This window comes from Squalius cephalus (assembly GCF_949319135.1).
Source record: "Squalius cephalus genome assembly, chromosome: 9".
Classification (NCBI taxonomy): Eukaryota; Metazoa; Chordata; class Actinopteri; order Cypriniformes; family Leuciscidae; genus Squalius; species Squalius cephalus.
Window position 1 is genome coordinate 25,178,712 of NC_137130.1, and position 15,679 is coordinate 25,194,390.

Sequence of the window (15,679 nt, forward strand, 5' to 3'; positions counted from 1 at the left end):
CTTTCAGTAACTCTACAATAAGTAGATCCACTTCACCAACAAAATACTTATCGACAGCAATGCCATAGAAATATACAGAACTACCTCAAAAACGGAAGTTCAAAGACAGAATTCTATATGGCTGCGCACTTGTTTCTATAAAGATCTATAAAGGTCACGCAAAATGATATTCAAAATCACATTACGACATTTTTCAACTCAGTGTTTGAAACCAAAACACAAAACGACTGCTAGAGACACAAATAAAACTCTTAGTCAACATGCACCAATGCCACAATTTTCTATATGGGATAATCATTTGTTAACAAACAACCTTCACTCTCTCACCTTACAGTTACCTCACTTTATACTGACAGGCTGAACGCATCATCATAAACTTAATGAGACTCTTTTATTAGCATTAACTTTGACCTTTAAAAACCTCCTGGGCTATGTTGTGTTTCAGGCTTATATGTCTGTTTCTGTCAGTGCAAGGAAGGTTTGAAAGTAAAAATGAAAAGAGAGGGGAATGCAGCTAAGCTGGGAAAATCAAAACCATTTTATAAGGATGAATTGATACAATTTATGAATTGATACATTTTTTAAGGAACATCCCAGCAATGTTACTTTCAGGTTGAGCCTTTTATCTGTGAACTTTATGGAGATATATAACACTACATATGTGTGTGTGTGTGTGTGTGTGTGTGTGTGTGTGTGTATATATATATATATATATATATATATATATATATATATATATATATATATATATATATATATATATATATTTGGTTATATATATATAACCAAACAATCTAATTAAATTTAAGTTTGGTTGTGTACTATGGCAGAAAGGACCACAAATATGTAGACACGAACATTTATGCAGTCTTTTCTTATCTCCGGCTTAAAAAAATGGTTGTTAGTATTGTTAGTCAATGGATTGAAGATTCTCTGACAAGAAATGTCACACAGAGACCTCAAAAGTACAAAATGGGCTATAATTGGGAGCATATAATCACAGCAAAACTAGCTACAGATAGTGTCTTCTAATCAAGAGAATCTCTAGACCACCACAGAAAGCATGTATTCTGAGCACGCAGTCATAAATGAAAGAGAAGCGTTACCAGCTCAGCCTCTCTGTCTGAGACTCAGTCAGCATAAACCAGACTGCCATTTTGCCTTCTAAAAGATGAATGTAGCCATTGCAGAAAAGCAAAGAGATATTTAAATGTCATGTTTAAATAAATTACTAGTTAAAACTATCCAAAAGCTGATAAGATGTGAATGTGTATTTCTGTATCTTGGAAAAACTGCAATTCGAGACATCTCAGATTAAATGAGACCAGACAGATGAAATCACCTCTGTAGCTTTTTCCATCAATTTGCAACTAAAATATTAGGATGACAACAGTAATCCATTTTAAAGTGCTTTTTCATTTTCATCTGTGTAAATGAATTCTACCCCGGCAGGGATATGCACATTTATTTCAAAAATGGAAAATTGTGTTTTGCATCACAGAGCTACTTGAGCATGTTTTGTCTTTATTGCTGCCGCATACCCGCCAGTAACTAGTTCACACAATTTAATATGTTTCACCCTATGCCTCAAAGGCATCTGTGTTCTTTGCCATCTATCTGCCATCTTCTTCTTCTTTTTTTTTTTTTTAAAACAGCAGTGTGTTAAGGGAAAAATGGACACATACACACATGTACTTGACTTCAGGAGCACAACATTTATGGTTACAGTATCAGTACTGTACAAACACATGCTTAGGAATAATAATAATAATAATAATGGTCAACATCAATTTAATTACATACAGAGCTCCACTTGAAGTCTTCATCTAATAAATTAGAAATAAATTATTACAAATGACTATCAATGGGACAATTCAAAAAGACAATTCTTCAGCACACAGATGTAACCACTGATTAGAAAAAAAAAAAATGAATCAAAGCACTAGCAATAATACAGAATCGGATGTAAGCATATATACATTCAGACAATGTACAATATTTACAAGAGAGCCAAGCTGTCACTTTAAAAGACACGGTAAACAGAGAGGAATTTAAGCCTTTGAGCCCTTTCACTACTTCAGAGTGAGAAAAAAAGATTAGACTTTGACTCTTCATTGCTCCCACAGCCCTGATAAACATAGAGGGGAAACTGAGTGTGAAATCACTCTGCATCCAAATAAGAAAGTAAATCAGAAATTAAGACTTTACTCTCAGACTCACAGTTTGACAAATGCTTTCACCCTTTGCATATACACACACTCTGTCTATATCTCTCCTTTTCATACACTCTCAGAAACACACAATCTTTTTCTGAGAAGTCCACCATTGTAAATCTCTTCCAGCCTTCTTAGGCATCTTTCATTAATCCCTTTCAAAACTCTCTCATAGTAGACAAGGACACTTTTAAATCATCCACACAAAACCCACAAAAGTGTTCACAGTTTCATCGTTGGGGCTCCTCTCGATGCCACAGCCCCTGAGATTTAACTGGGAGCAAACCAAATAGTCTCTAGACACTTTTAACTAAACCTTAAATGGATATAACATGTTGAAAAACGTATATCAAGAGCAATGGTGGCACTTTCCCCACATGCATTGGCTAACAACGATAAATGCACAAAACATTTCAGTATATGCTTGTGCAATCGGCTCAGATTGAACAGAGATTGTGTTCACCATACACAGTTTGACAGAATTTGTGTAGGCCCTGACACAGAGCAGATAAAGCCATTTAAAACAGTTATAAAGAGATAAACACGTCCCTGACCGTACTGTAAACATAATGTTATCTGAACCATTTTTAAAAGGTCAGAAATAAACAGGAAGTTTATCAACCGAAATCTGTCAACTGGATATACGAATAGTCTTGTCTAGTAGATGTCGTGCATGTTTTATGACAGTTTAGTTGCTTAAAAGCCAAGGCTGTATTTGGTCCCGTAATGGATCTCTTTAGAAATGGCTGCTGTGGTAATGAGACCATTCTTCTCGGACGGAGTGAAACTGCAGCCTAATTATGGGAAGAAGAGCCTCGGAGGAGCAGACACACATACCACAACCATCTTCAGCAATAAAAAATTGAGTTAATTGCAAGAGAACTGAGCCCTACATTGTTTTGTAGGTAAACGATCCATTTGCTGCAACTTTTCTGGCATTTTAATTGAAAAAAAAAAATCATGGGAATACAGCAAATCCATTTGGGTATGAAAATCCCGTCAGCCATTGTGACGGCTGAGGTAACCACATGCTCTAGATTTGATCCGGCCGCAAAGATCTCGGAATGGTTTGTTCTGTGCAATTTGTGTTCCAGTAGAAGATCAGCCTCTCACTGCGGGGCCTGTATGGGCTGTTAGGGGCACTTGGGAGCCATAGTCATAGTTCAAATCTACAACATGTGAGCCGCCCATAAACTTGCCGTGAGAATAGACCCTCCTCTCCGTACGTCTGTCGCGGAAGTTCTGGATGTAACTCTAAAAGAGAAGAGCGAACATGTAACCAATCTCTGATGAATTGAAATGTCAGGTTTTGAAGATCTGGTTTCAAGATAATGTGAACTGGCAGATGGATTTGTGGCAAGAGAGACAAACGCTTACCGGAGAAAGCACATCTCCATCGAAGCGGCGAATGGTGTTGGGTTTCCGGCGGTGGGTGGGCTCTGGATGCTGGAGTTTGGGTGGAGGGTTGGGGGGATGAGGGATGGTCTGAGGGGGGTGGTGGTACTTCTGTTGCTGCGGCGGCTGTTTCTGTGGCTTTTTCTTCTTTTTCTTTCCGCACTCCTTTCTCACTTCCTTTTGACGAATTCGCATTAACTGCACTCGTCTCTGCTGGTGATTGATGAAGACTTTGGGAAGAAGAAAAGGGAGGAATTAGGTGTGGGAGAAATGGTCTTATATGGCTTTAGTACATCAGCTCACAACTGCGAAACAGAGGCGTTATTCTACGCTCTGAAGACACTATGCTGTGTGTACTGGCTGGGTTTCTCAAACAGTGGTCCAAAGCCAAGCTGATAAACAAACCGTTGAGTGTTTTGACACATTCTGCTCTGCACAGGGCTAAATCGACATTCTGTTCTCTGTCATTATTAAAAACAGACGGATTATTTCTGCCCATTCAGTCACTCTGTTGTGCCTCAACAGCTTCGTGGCCCATCTGTCAGGGAATTCATGTAATGATCCTTCTCTTTCGCTCTATCCCTCAGAAAACACTCCTCCCACTCTCGTCTCTATTCTTCTGCCCCTTCCTCGTCACGGCCCCCTCCCCCATTCCACCAAACAAGGGCCCAGCTTGTAACCATGGCAACCACCCCAGCGCAGTTCACTGTCTGTTTTCCCAGTGTGCACTTTAATTCAGAATCTCAGCATAACGTTTTGTTTAGCCTTGCACTGACAAGGAAAAGTAAAGTATATGTACTTTTAATGGAGAAATATTCAAGGCCCTGTCGATGTCTGGCGATATCTTACTTCCCTAACTACACACAATTCTGTGTGGTCTCATCAGTCATAGAGAGTGTGACTTCTACCCTTGGAAATTTCATGCATACCCTCATGCAGTGCTAAAGATGTTGGTGGTTGCTTTCTACAAGACAGTGATGAAGCAGTTTAAAAGTCCCCATTCATGGATTTCAGGTCAGGCCTTCCCATTGAGTCACTCTGAGACTCTATGGGAGCCTGTATGGAGGGCACAGCTAAGCCAGTCTGATCTCCACAGGATCACTACCACTGGAAGTAATTAACTAGGACATCCATAAATAGATAACCACCAAAAACCTCACAAGCCCTAAACTCCCAGGAAACACAAGGGGGGATTTCAGAAAGACACCTTGTTTTAATGAAGTCCATGTAGGGACATCCTCTTAAAGGGATAGATCACTCAAACATCTAAATTCTGTCATCATTTACTCCCCCTCATGTAGTTCCAAACTCATACGGCTTTCTTTCTGCTGCAGAACATAAAATAAGGTATTTTGAATGCTTAGGATTCTTCTGTTCATATTATGAAAATCAATCTCCACAACTTTCAAGATCCAAAAAGGACATACTGTAAAGGTAGCATGAAATTAATCCATGACTCGACTGGTATATTCCAAGTTTTCTGGCACACAGATCAAAATTGAAACCTGTATTCACTTCTTTTGGAGCTTGAAGGTTTTGGACCCCAATGAATTTCATAATATTAAAAAAAAAACAGTTGGAACTTTTCTAATTGTTCCACTTAAGAAAAGAAAAAAAACATACTTAGTTTGAAATGACATGAGACTGAGAAAATAATGACAGAATATTCATTTTTGAGTGAACTCTTTCTTTATAGGAACTAATTGTAATGTTACCGTCACACCAAGGGTGTCCAATCTTGATCCTGAAGGGACACTGTCACTATCCTGCAGAGTTAAGCTTCAATCTAGGCTTGCTGCAATAGTTGGTGTTGCCGGTGTTTAAATCACTTGCCCCCACTGTCGTTTTGATTGTTCAAAGTAATAAAAATAATTTTGTTCAGTTAGAGAACAGACACTACTAGGGATGCATCGATACCACTTTTTCCAGAACGAGTCCAATACCGATACTTTCATTTCTGGTGCTTGTCGATACCGACACCTGTATTTTCACTGCATTTGTAATTGTTTTAATATATTGGGTAGAGAAACCATAAGAATATGAATCATATTAGTTTGCTTGAATTGCTTAGCAATTATATATTTACTTCAGTTATTAGGTTAGCGTTTCAAATGTTTAGATACCAGTGATATAATACAATTCTCTATTCCAATTTTGATACTATAAAAACTACTAGCCTAATTAATGTAATTAAAGACAAGTAATTAAAAGACATTAAAGACAAGTAAGCAGTCAGTAATAAACTAAACTGTGTTTTTAGGTTTTTCAGGTAAGTATAACAGATGTTTTTAGGCACAGAATTGGAATAAAGTAATCAAATGTGAAATAACACTGCATATTCATCACGCTATAAATTAAATATAAATGGATCTTTATAAAGAGAAGTGAGTGATTTTTTTGTCCTTTGTTTGATTAACCTTAAAACAAAGCAGCAGGTTTATTAGACTTCATTTTCTGCGTTTCTCTCCGTCTAGTGTACAGTTGACCACACAAGCTATTCAAAGTATACTCCATCGACCATGAGTGCGAATGGACGTTTTTGAAGTGCATCCACTACCTAGTGTAGTAAACAATTTTTTTTGAGCAATTTGCACATGCCTTGTTGTCAGTGCGCACACAAAAATCTGTGCTGATGACGTAATTTAGGTCACATGAACTGTCCATGAGCCGGAGCGGAAAGCGGACAAGGCAAGTATACGTTTGGCTTAAGCCACAGTTTTGTCCCTTTCACTATATTTGCCACATGCTTGCCAGACTTACCTTCTGTGTGTGAATATCCTTCAGCCGTGACCTTCCACTGAATAAGAACACCCAGCAGCGCCAGCACAGGCCAGACTCCCATGACCACCCACGTGAACCAACACACGGGGCGAGGTGGATCCACCTTCACCCTCTCGTAGATATACCGTGTCAAAGCGAAGAGCTCGACAAAATAATCCACAGTCACAGTCACCACAGCTGATCCGAAGACGGCGGTGGAGATGGTGGTGAAACAGCGCTGCCACTGCAAAGTGAGCACAGCAAACAGCATGCCCGAACCCAGCAGCACACCCAGGGGAAGCCACACTGTCCTCGGGTGGTAAAACTCCTCCAGAACCACCAGAGAGGCGAGGGCGACCAGTAAACCCAGGAGAAGTCCAACCATGAAAAGCCCCACGCTGCGGACCAGCATAGTGACCAAACCGCACAACGTGCCAATGCCCAGGCCGATGCCCACACTGGCCTCCACACTTAGTTGAGTATCCATGACCCTCTCCTTATAGCAGAGCATGAAGATGACGATGGAACCAAACATTAGACCCGTGAGGAACATTACGGCCTTGAAGCAGCGGTACCCTACAAGTGAGGGAAGGATAGGGAGAGGGAAGGATAGGGGAGGAGCAGGTGGGAAAGGAAGAGATAGTTTTGGAAGAGAACATAATATTATTATCAGATAATCAATAAGAATAGTAGTATATATTAGGGCTTGGAAAAACAATCTCATAACAGCATCGCAATAAAATATATGTTGATAACAATGATAATCTGTGGACGTTTTTACTCAATATGGATAATTCAAACAGCAGAAATCAACACGAAACTAAGTCAGTCAGTTTTCGGCTTGCACGTCAAAGTACACGTCCATTTCTTACCATAAAGTCTATGCTACAGGTTAAGAAAGCTCTGGAAAGCTAATTTGTACCATTTAATTTGAGAAAGGCTATAATCAAATGCACACTGGAACTGAGAAAGTCTAAACAACAAAATTATGATTATATGAAATATAATATATAACTATTGTATGCAATTAGTATATTACTATTGTATATTAATAAGTGCTTTATGTAATTTACTGTAATATTAGTATTATTATTATTACATTTTTTAAGAAGTCATTTTTTCATTCTTGTTTTCAGTCATTTTGTGCAGAATCTTACTTTAATGCAATGCTTTGTTGAAAATTAATTGTTACACTTTCATTTGAATAGATTTTAAAAGATGAATTAAATTGTTCAAGTTAAATTAATTTAGTTATAAATAATTGTTAATGGTAAATTTGTATTAAATAATAAAACAAAACAAAAAAAGAACAGATATCATAGATTACATTAAAAGATAGCTTATTGTGTTGAGTTTGTACTTGTGGAATACATTTCCTTGACTGTTATTGCTTTAAAATGGATATTGTGATGAATGATATGAGGAAAAAAATATGTTGAGAAATGTTTTTGGACATATCGCCTATATATTCAACGAGATACAAAACAAGACCGTTGTTGGTCGCTGGACCTATTTTTTAGAGACACAGTCAATCATTCCTGAAACAGGTCAACTTCAAATCCCAGGCATAAACAATTTATTCTGAAACATTTAAGTGGGATCACCAGAATTGCATTGAGTAAAGGTGTTTGATGCTCTGTGCCATTAATGTCCATTCCGTTGCTACAGTTACTGTAAAAAAAGTAGCTTTTAAATCGACAGCAGCCTTTCAAAAAGCATTGTGCTTTTCACTGAGAGGTTATCTGCTTTCAAATGATGCAATTAAAAACTGTCGATAATGGCCCAAATTGGCAGCAGAAGGGCAAGAAGAATACATAACATTTTAAGTCACATTGGGGCCTGAATGCCACAGAGAGAGGAGAGTCTATATGCTGCTGTTTGTCACAGCTAAGATGTCTCTCTCTCGATGTCTCTCTCTCGATGTCTCTCTCTCTCTCTCTCTCTCTCTCTCTCTCTCTCTCTCTCTCTCTCTCTCTCTCTCTCTCTCTCTCTCTCTCTCTCTCTCTCTCTCTCTCTCTCTCTCTCTCTCTCTCTCTCTCTCTCTCTCTCTCTCTCTCTCTCTCTCTCTCTCTCTCTCTCTCTCTCTCTCTCTCTCTCAGCAAGTAATGGGCAGTGAAAGCAAATTTCACAGTCAAGTGAAAGTGATAAAGCTTATCTAATAGAGAGGGACATAGATTTGTCACCCTTGTCTGGTTGTCACATTCAGATGGTTATTATGTGAATTCAATTTGGCTATAACAACCGCAACTGAAACGATGTTTGTGATAACGAGACAAAAACATACCCATGCATTCAGGTCATGCCAGAATCTGGGCTCGTTCTGAGTAATACTTCTTATGTAAATCTGCGTTTCTCCAAACCAGTCTGATCTACTGTCTGCAATCTTCTAAATATAATCAGTTAATTCATCCTTTGCAACCTACCGAAGAAGCAGTAGATGATGCCAAAGAGGCAACACATGGAGCAGACGACAGACGGGACCACCTCATAGCGCCGTTCAATGTCCTCATCACAGTTGAACAGACGCTCTGGACTCCCATCTCGAGAGGGTGGGGAGAGCTTAAAGGCCAGAATCTGGGCAGTGGACGTCATCCTATCAGTGTGCGTAAGAGAGTGTAACGTATCTTTACGGGAGCCGAGGAAACAGGGAAAGTGGGGTCATGTGGAAGGTAGAGGGTGCAGAGAAGGTTCCCATCCACAGCAATTTGCCTGTTCAAAGAGATAAAAAGAAGATGTGCAGATATTAACTCATGAGAGTCAGAGACAGTTTGACTTTACCTGTCAAAATAAACATGGTATAGCCAGATCAAATTTAAACATGCTCTTTGTGACAACAACATCAGACAGTCCAATGCCAGGCAGCTGTCTGAATCCATTCAACTCTTGCGTCAAGTCATATTTTCACAGCATTTAGTCGCATAGACTCTTTTCACTCATTCAAATATACATTGGCATTGCCTGACATTTTAAAAACTGAAAATTGCTATGGATAAATAACCTCTAGCTTCAACACACTGGCACAAAAGAGCCCTCAAAAGCTTTTTCAAACTGCCTCAGTACACATAATCAGTGAGGGGAAAAAAGTATTATAATTCTAATCTAAAACTAAAGAGTGCTTTATATTATCTCAGTGGATGCATGCGCTGCTTTAGTTGACAGCTATTTAATTTGCTAGTGTGTACTTCAAAGAAGTATGGTGAGTATGTAACACAAGCCCAAAGGACAGAACAAAATATTCACGTTTTACAAAATATTAATTTAAGATTTTCCACAGAACTCCTTCATTTTACATTAAACATCCTAACACAAAAGACTACATCTCTTTGTCAATGAGAGAGTTAGCTTGCTTTAAAAAAGTACTACAACAAAAGTCTCCATTACACCATTCATGGTCCATTGCTACAATATGGTTGAAGGGGGAAACTGCCTCATTTAATTTAATGTAATGTAGGTTCCCTCTACGATTCAGAAGTTAGGCAATATACTATATCAATTTATTTTTTATAGGATTCCAGTAGGGTTTAGTGCCTTTTGGGATGGTAATTTAATTGCTGAAGTCTGTATCACAAAGCTAAATTTATATATGTTGGTTCCCCCTTTGCATTTTAGGCAACCTTTTTGATTCAGACATCAGGCAAATATATTGCAATCCCAATCTGCAACAAACCTTACTGGAATGCAATGAATAAGAGTATACATTTTAAATGAATTTAATATTGATACAGAAATAACCTCTCCACTACTTTCAGAAACATGTCTAGTCGTGCTTTGATGGTGGCTTGAAATTACATTTTCCAACTTAAAAATCTGTTGAATGCAGGGAAGACAAAAATTATTATGCCGCTACACATACCTTTGACTTAGACTCTGGGGTTTTCATTAGTCAAATTCAAACTAAAATCTCGCAGATATTTGACATACACTTAAACTTGCCCTTTGGCATTTACTTTAGATCTGTCAGAAACAAATAAGCTTCATTAATGAACGTTGACATTATTTTCATCAGTGACTAAAAAGCTGAACTGAAAAGTCAGGCAGTGCTTTTAATACATTAAAGGGTTAGTTCACCCAAAAATGAAAATTCTGTCAGTAATTACTCATCCTCATGTTGTTCCAACCCTGTAAGACTTTCGTTCAACTTCGGAACACAAATTAAGATCTCACTCCTTCATAGGCTGCTAGTTGATATCTGCTATCCCAGAAAAGTTAGTAAAGACATCGTTAAAGTAGTCCAAGTGACTGCAGTGGCTCAACCTTAAGTTTATCAAGCGACGAGAATACGTTTTTGTGGTAACTAACCCTTTAATGTAAATGTAAAAGCACCATTTCCAGCAACACCAGTCCTGTTTATTTACATCCTGACGCATATTCAACTCTGTGACAGAATGCTAGAGGTAACCTCATATCGGCAGATTCGGCAATAAAGCTAGAGATTATTATTGCAAGTCGTTTCCTACACGCAAGAGAACTTCTGTGTTATGAGAGATTCTCCAGTGCAAATTAATGTCGTTTAGTGCAAGAAATGCTATAGAAAACAAAGCCTTTATATAACTGGGATAACAATACCTCACTTCCTGTCTGTTGTCATAACAACAGTGTAATTCTGGGATGCTACAAGTTATACACCAGTTGGCTGAGATGAGGGAGAGCGACCTGCCACCATGGCAACAGCCTGAGAACCAATCAATGTTTAAGCCTGTCTTACAGTTTCCCAGTGCTGGTGAGTTCTCTCTCCCCTTAAGGAAACCCCTCCCCTTCAGCACCCAAGACGTGCAAATAACAACTTGGCCCACTTGGGAAGATATAGGAAGAAAAAGAGAGAAATCAAGGAAAAGTGATCAGAAGACCAAAACAAAACCAGCTCTGTGATTGGGAACCACTAGCTGGTTTCTGCTGGTCCAAACTGGTCCAAGCTGTACTGTATGTGTGATGGTAATGTTACTTGATCTAACTCTGTTCTTTTGCTTTCGCAGAGTAAAAGAATTGTGGACAGAAGATTGGATGACTTTATTTGTTTTATCCATACCTTAGTGAATTGTTAATATATTTATAATTCAAATACTGAATTTTTTTTTGATGTAAAATGATGTCTGTCAATATTATTGGCTTATGTTCAGATATTTTTATTTAACACAATACCGGTAATGCTTCACAAATTAATTGTAGTCATGTTAAAAGAAAATACTTAAAAAGTAAACATTACTCAATATTTTAAATGAGATAATATTAGCATTGAAATTGTAGTGTTTTTTTTATAAGTGTTACTTAAGAAAATTTTGCTGTTTATTTTAAGAATTTCTGAGTGAAATTTGTTTCCTAGCCATTTTCTAGTACTTTTAGTCTTTCAGTAGTTGAACAGTTTGGATGAACTGCTCCCAGCTACCAGCTGGTTTTTGAAACATGCAGACTGGTCAACCAGTATTTGACTAGCTTTGACCAACTAATGGCTAACATGGACCAGTTAATAACCAGCTTGGATCACCAAGAAACCAGCTACTAGTTCAAAACTATCAGCAGAGAGAGAGAGACAAGACAAGTCAAGTCAAGTCAAGTTTATTTATATAGCGCTTTTCACAATACAGATTGTATCAGATTGTATTGTTTCTAGTGGAAAACGTCCACGTTTGGTAATGCTGATCAATAGTATTGTTGATTGATTAATTAAATTAAATATCCCCAACTGAGCAAGCCAAAGGCAACAGTGGCAAGGAACCGAAAAAAAAAAAACCTTGGGAGAACCCAGGCTCAGTCGGGGGCCAGTTCTCCTCTGGCGTCTATGAACTAGAGGTCAGATTTAACTGTAAGATTAAAAATATTATATAAATGCCTGGCTGAAGAGATGCGTCTTTAATCTAGTTTTAAACTGGGAGAGCGAGTCTGAGCAACGAACAGTATCCGGAAGACTATTCCAGAGTTTTGGAGCTAAATGTGAAAATGCTCTCCCTCCTTTGGTGGATCAGGATATCCTAGGTATGACCAAAAGCCTCGAATTTAGCGATCTTAAAGAGCGCGATGGATTATAGGGTGATAGAAGATCCGTTAAATAGACTGGAGCTAAGCCGTTTAGGGCTTTATAAGTCAGTAGCAATACCTTGTAATTAATATGGAACTTTATAGGTAACCAATGTAGTGATGATAAAATCGGTGTTATATGATCATATTTTCTTGATCTAGTAAGAACTCTAGCGGCGGCATTTTGGACTAACTGTAGCTTGTTTATTAAGGATGCAGGACAACCAGCTAATAAAGCATTACAGTAATCTAGTCTCGAGGTCATGAATGCATGAACTAACTTTTCTGCATCAGAAACTGATAGCATGTTACGTAGCTTAGCAATGTTTCTAAGGTGGAAAAAGGCTGTTCTTGTAACATATGAACAGAGAGAGAGAGACAGAGAGAGAGAGAGAGAGAGACAGAGAGAGAGAGAGAGAGAGAGAGAGAGAGAGAGAGAGAGAGAGAGAGAGAGAGAGAGAGAGAGAGAGAGAGAGAGAGAGAGAGAGAGAGAGAGAGATCATTTTATTAAGCCATGTTTGCCTTCATCCATGCATGGGTAAACTTGCAGCACAGTTCAGACAGGCTTGTGTTACAACAAGGAAAAAGAAATCGATCTGGACCAACACTGCACAACAACTCTCAGCACTCAGGCGAAAAATTCATCACTTGGATGGAGAGACAGAAAAGGATAACTTTACTTGAAATTTCACCACTGGAACAGCCTGAGAAAAACACTTTCAGGTATTACTCCATCTTCATGCAAAGAGCATTATTCAACACAAACAGTCTCTGAAGAAAAGAAGCTGTCTTCAACCTCTTTCCAATCACTAAAAAAACTCAAATCTCTGTTGTTCTCTGTCTAACTTCTGATGATACCTTTGGTACGTCCCATTGCACTTCAGATCATGGGCAACGAGTCGTTGTCTGCCTCAGGTGTAGATGTCAGTCATGATGTAGAACAAAAGGCTCTATTGAGCTTGCGACTTCACATGAATATTTTACACAGACCGCCAAAAGGCCCGCAGAGAGAATGTCAGCTCGACCTGTGTATATATTATGCACATGGTGTGTACTGTATGTGCCCTGCTCATAAGATGGAAAATGGCAGATCAATGTAAACAGTTGCCCAACTGAACAATAACAGACAATATGATGGGCTTGAGTACAGCCTATAGAGACTGTCTCTGAAACTAACTGCCTTGCTTGAGAGCACAAAGAACGACTTGGGATAAAAACCAGAATGTGAAAAGCCCAGATCTATGCTACAAACAGACGTGTCACGTGTCAGCATCTAGGTTAACTGTAACAGCAGCCACTATAGGTAATTGGTAATCCTGAAAATGCATCATGCCACTATGCACATCGGGCAAGATTCACAGATGACACAATAAGGTAAACACCAATCCAGCGGGAAACAAAACCAATTGTTTATTACATGAGCTGAAAACAAAATGAGCTAAATCATAAGAACAATCCCTTATTTAAAACAGCTACTCTCTCACTAAAAGGGATAGTTCACCCAAAAAAAAAGAAAGAAGGCAATTCTGTCATTTACTCACCTACGTCACTGTATGACTTTATTTTTTTCTGTGGAACGTATGAGAAGATATTTTGGGAAATGTCTTGGAAGTCAATGCACCAAACATTCTACAAAATATCTTGCGTTCCACAGAAGAAAGTAAGTCAAACCGGTTAAAAAAATCTGAATTTTGATTGAACTATGTGTCAATGAAAAAATAGATGAATCTTGATGACAATATATATATAAACACTGAACAAAATTATAAACGTAACACTTTTGTTTTTGCCCCCGTTTTTCATGAGCTGAACTCAAAAGACTTTTTCTATGTACACAAAAGGCCCATTTCTCTTAAATATTGTTCACAAATCTGTCTAAATCTGTGTTAGTGTGCACTTCTCCTTTGCCGAGATAATCCATCCACCTCACAGGTGTGGCATATCAAGATGCTGATTAGACAGCATGATTATTGCACAGGCATGCCTTAGGCTGGCCACAATAAAAGGCCACTCTAAAATGTGCAGTTTTACTGTATTGGGGGGTCCGGGGAGGTCCGAAAACCAGTCAGTATCTGGTGTGACCACCATTTGCCTTACGCAGTGCAACACATCTCCTTCTCATAGAGTTGATCAGAATTGACAACCTCTTTGGTTCTTACAGAAGCTCAAACGTGCTTCGTAACACAAGAATGAACCTCATTGGTTCTTGCGGAAGCTCAAACGTGCTGCATAATACAAGAATTAACCTCAGTAGTTCTCGCACGTCAAGCGAACATACACTCATCCGTTTTTCACACAACTGATGTGTGAGTTGATGAATATTTATATGTGAATAAAAGCCTAAATTAAATCTGTTTAGCGATTGTGTTTCTTCAGCCGCTCAAGTCATATGGATTTGTTTTACAATCTCTTTATGAACTTTTTTGAAGCGTCAAAGTGTCAGTTACGTAGCTGTCAATGAAGGGACAGAAAGCTCTCAGAAGTCAAATGGGTTTGGAACGACATGAGGGCGAGTAATTAATGACAGAATTTTCATTTTTGGGTGAACCCAAGTGTATCTCCCTTTAAATATACACTTTTCTCAAACTTCTTTGAAAAATCTGTCATCATTTACTCACCCTCTTGTCTTTCCAAACTTATGAATTCATTTCCTAAGTGGAACACCAAATAATATATTTTTAAGAATGTTTTTTTTGTCCATATTATGAAAGTCAACAAGACTTAAAACTGAAAAAAGAATGAATCCATATCAATTGACTTGCATATTCCAAGTCTTCTGAAGCAAAATGATCACTTTGTATGAAACATTTAAAATGCCTTTTTGTTCCTTTTCTTTTTTTCTTCGGCAGAACGACAAAGGCAAATGAATGATTTTCATTTTCAGGTAAACCTGTAGGACTCCTATTTGCATGTGAAATGAATGCAGCGAAGAGCATTGTGGGTTTGCTGTCAGATTCAGTACACATAGTTGACCCTTTCTGACTCTATAACAGCCTCTTTACAAAACATTAAGCTGTGACAGGATCACAAAATAATCTGTGCTTAAATGTGTTGGACTGAAATCACCAAGAATCTCGCTAAAAATAAACATCAGCCACTATTTCTTTAGACTGGAATCCATTGGAAGGATACTTTTATCATTAGATACTTTATGTTCTAACTGGAACAATAAAATCTTATGTATTTAGACATAATTACTTATTACTTCAAGATGACAAGTGGCCAAGTTGCTGAACAACAAGCAGACGTTGTTGATGTATTCAAGTGTTACTGAATTCATTAGTAAGTTGTGTTGACTT

General features: G+C 38.2%; 1 protein-coding gene across 1 annotated transcript in view; it reads right to left on the reverse strand.

Moving 5' to 3' along the window:
• Positions 1-1,631: 1,631 nt before the first annotated feature.
• The window catches only part of tmem198aa (transmembrane protein 198aa), a 23,778-nt gene continuing 9,730 nt past the window's right edge, over positions 1,632-15,679 (reverse strand). The window contains exons 2-5 of the mRNA XM_079880690.1: positions 8,792-9,077; positions 6,369-6,944; positions 3,591-3,838; positions 1,632-3,467 (exon numbers count right to left, since the gene is read on the reverse strand). Of these exons, the coding sequence (XP_079736816.1) occupies positions 3,315-3,467; positions 3,591-3,838; positions 6,369-6,944; positions 8,792-8,960 (1,146 nt within the window). The 5' untranslated portion in view covers positions 8,961-9,077 and the 3' untranslated portion in view covers positions 1,632-3,314. The remainder of the gene's footprint in view (positions 3,468-3,590; positions 3,839-6,368; positions 6,945-8,791; positions 9,078-15,679) is intronic.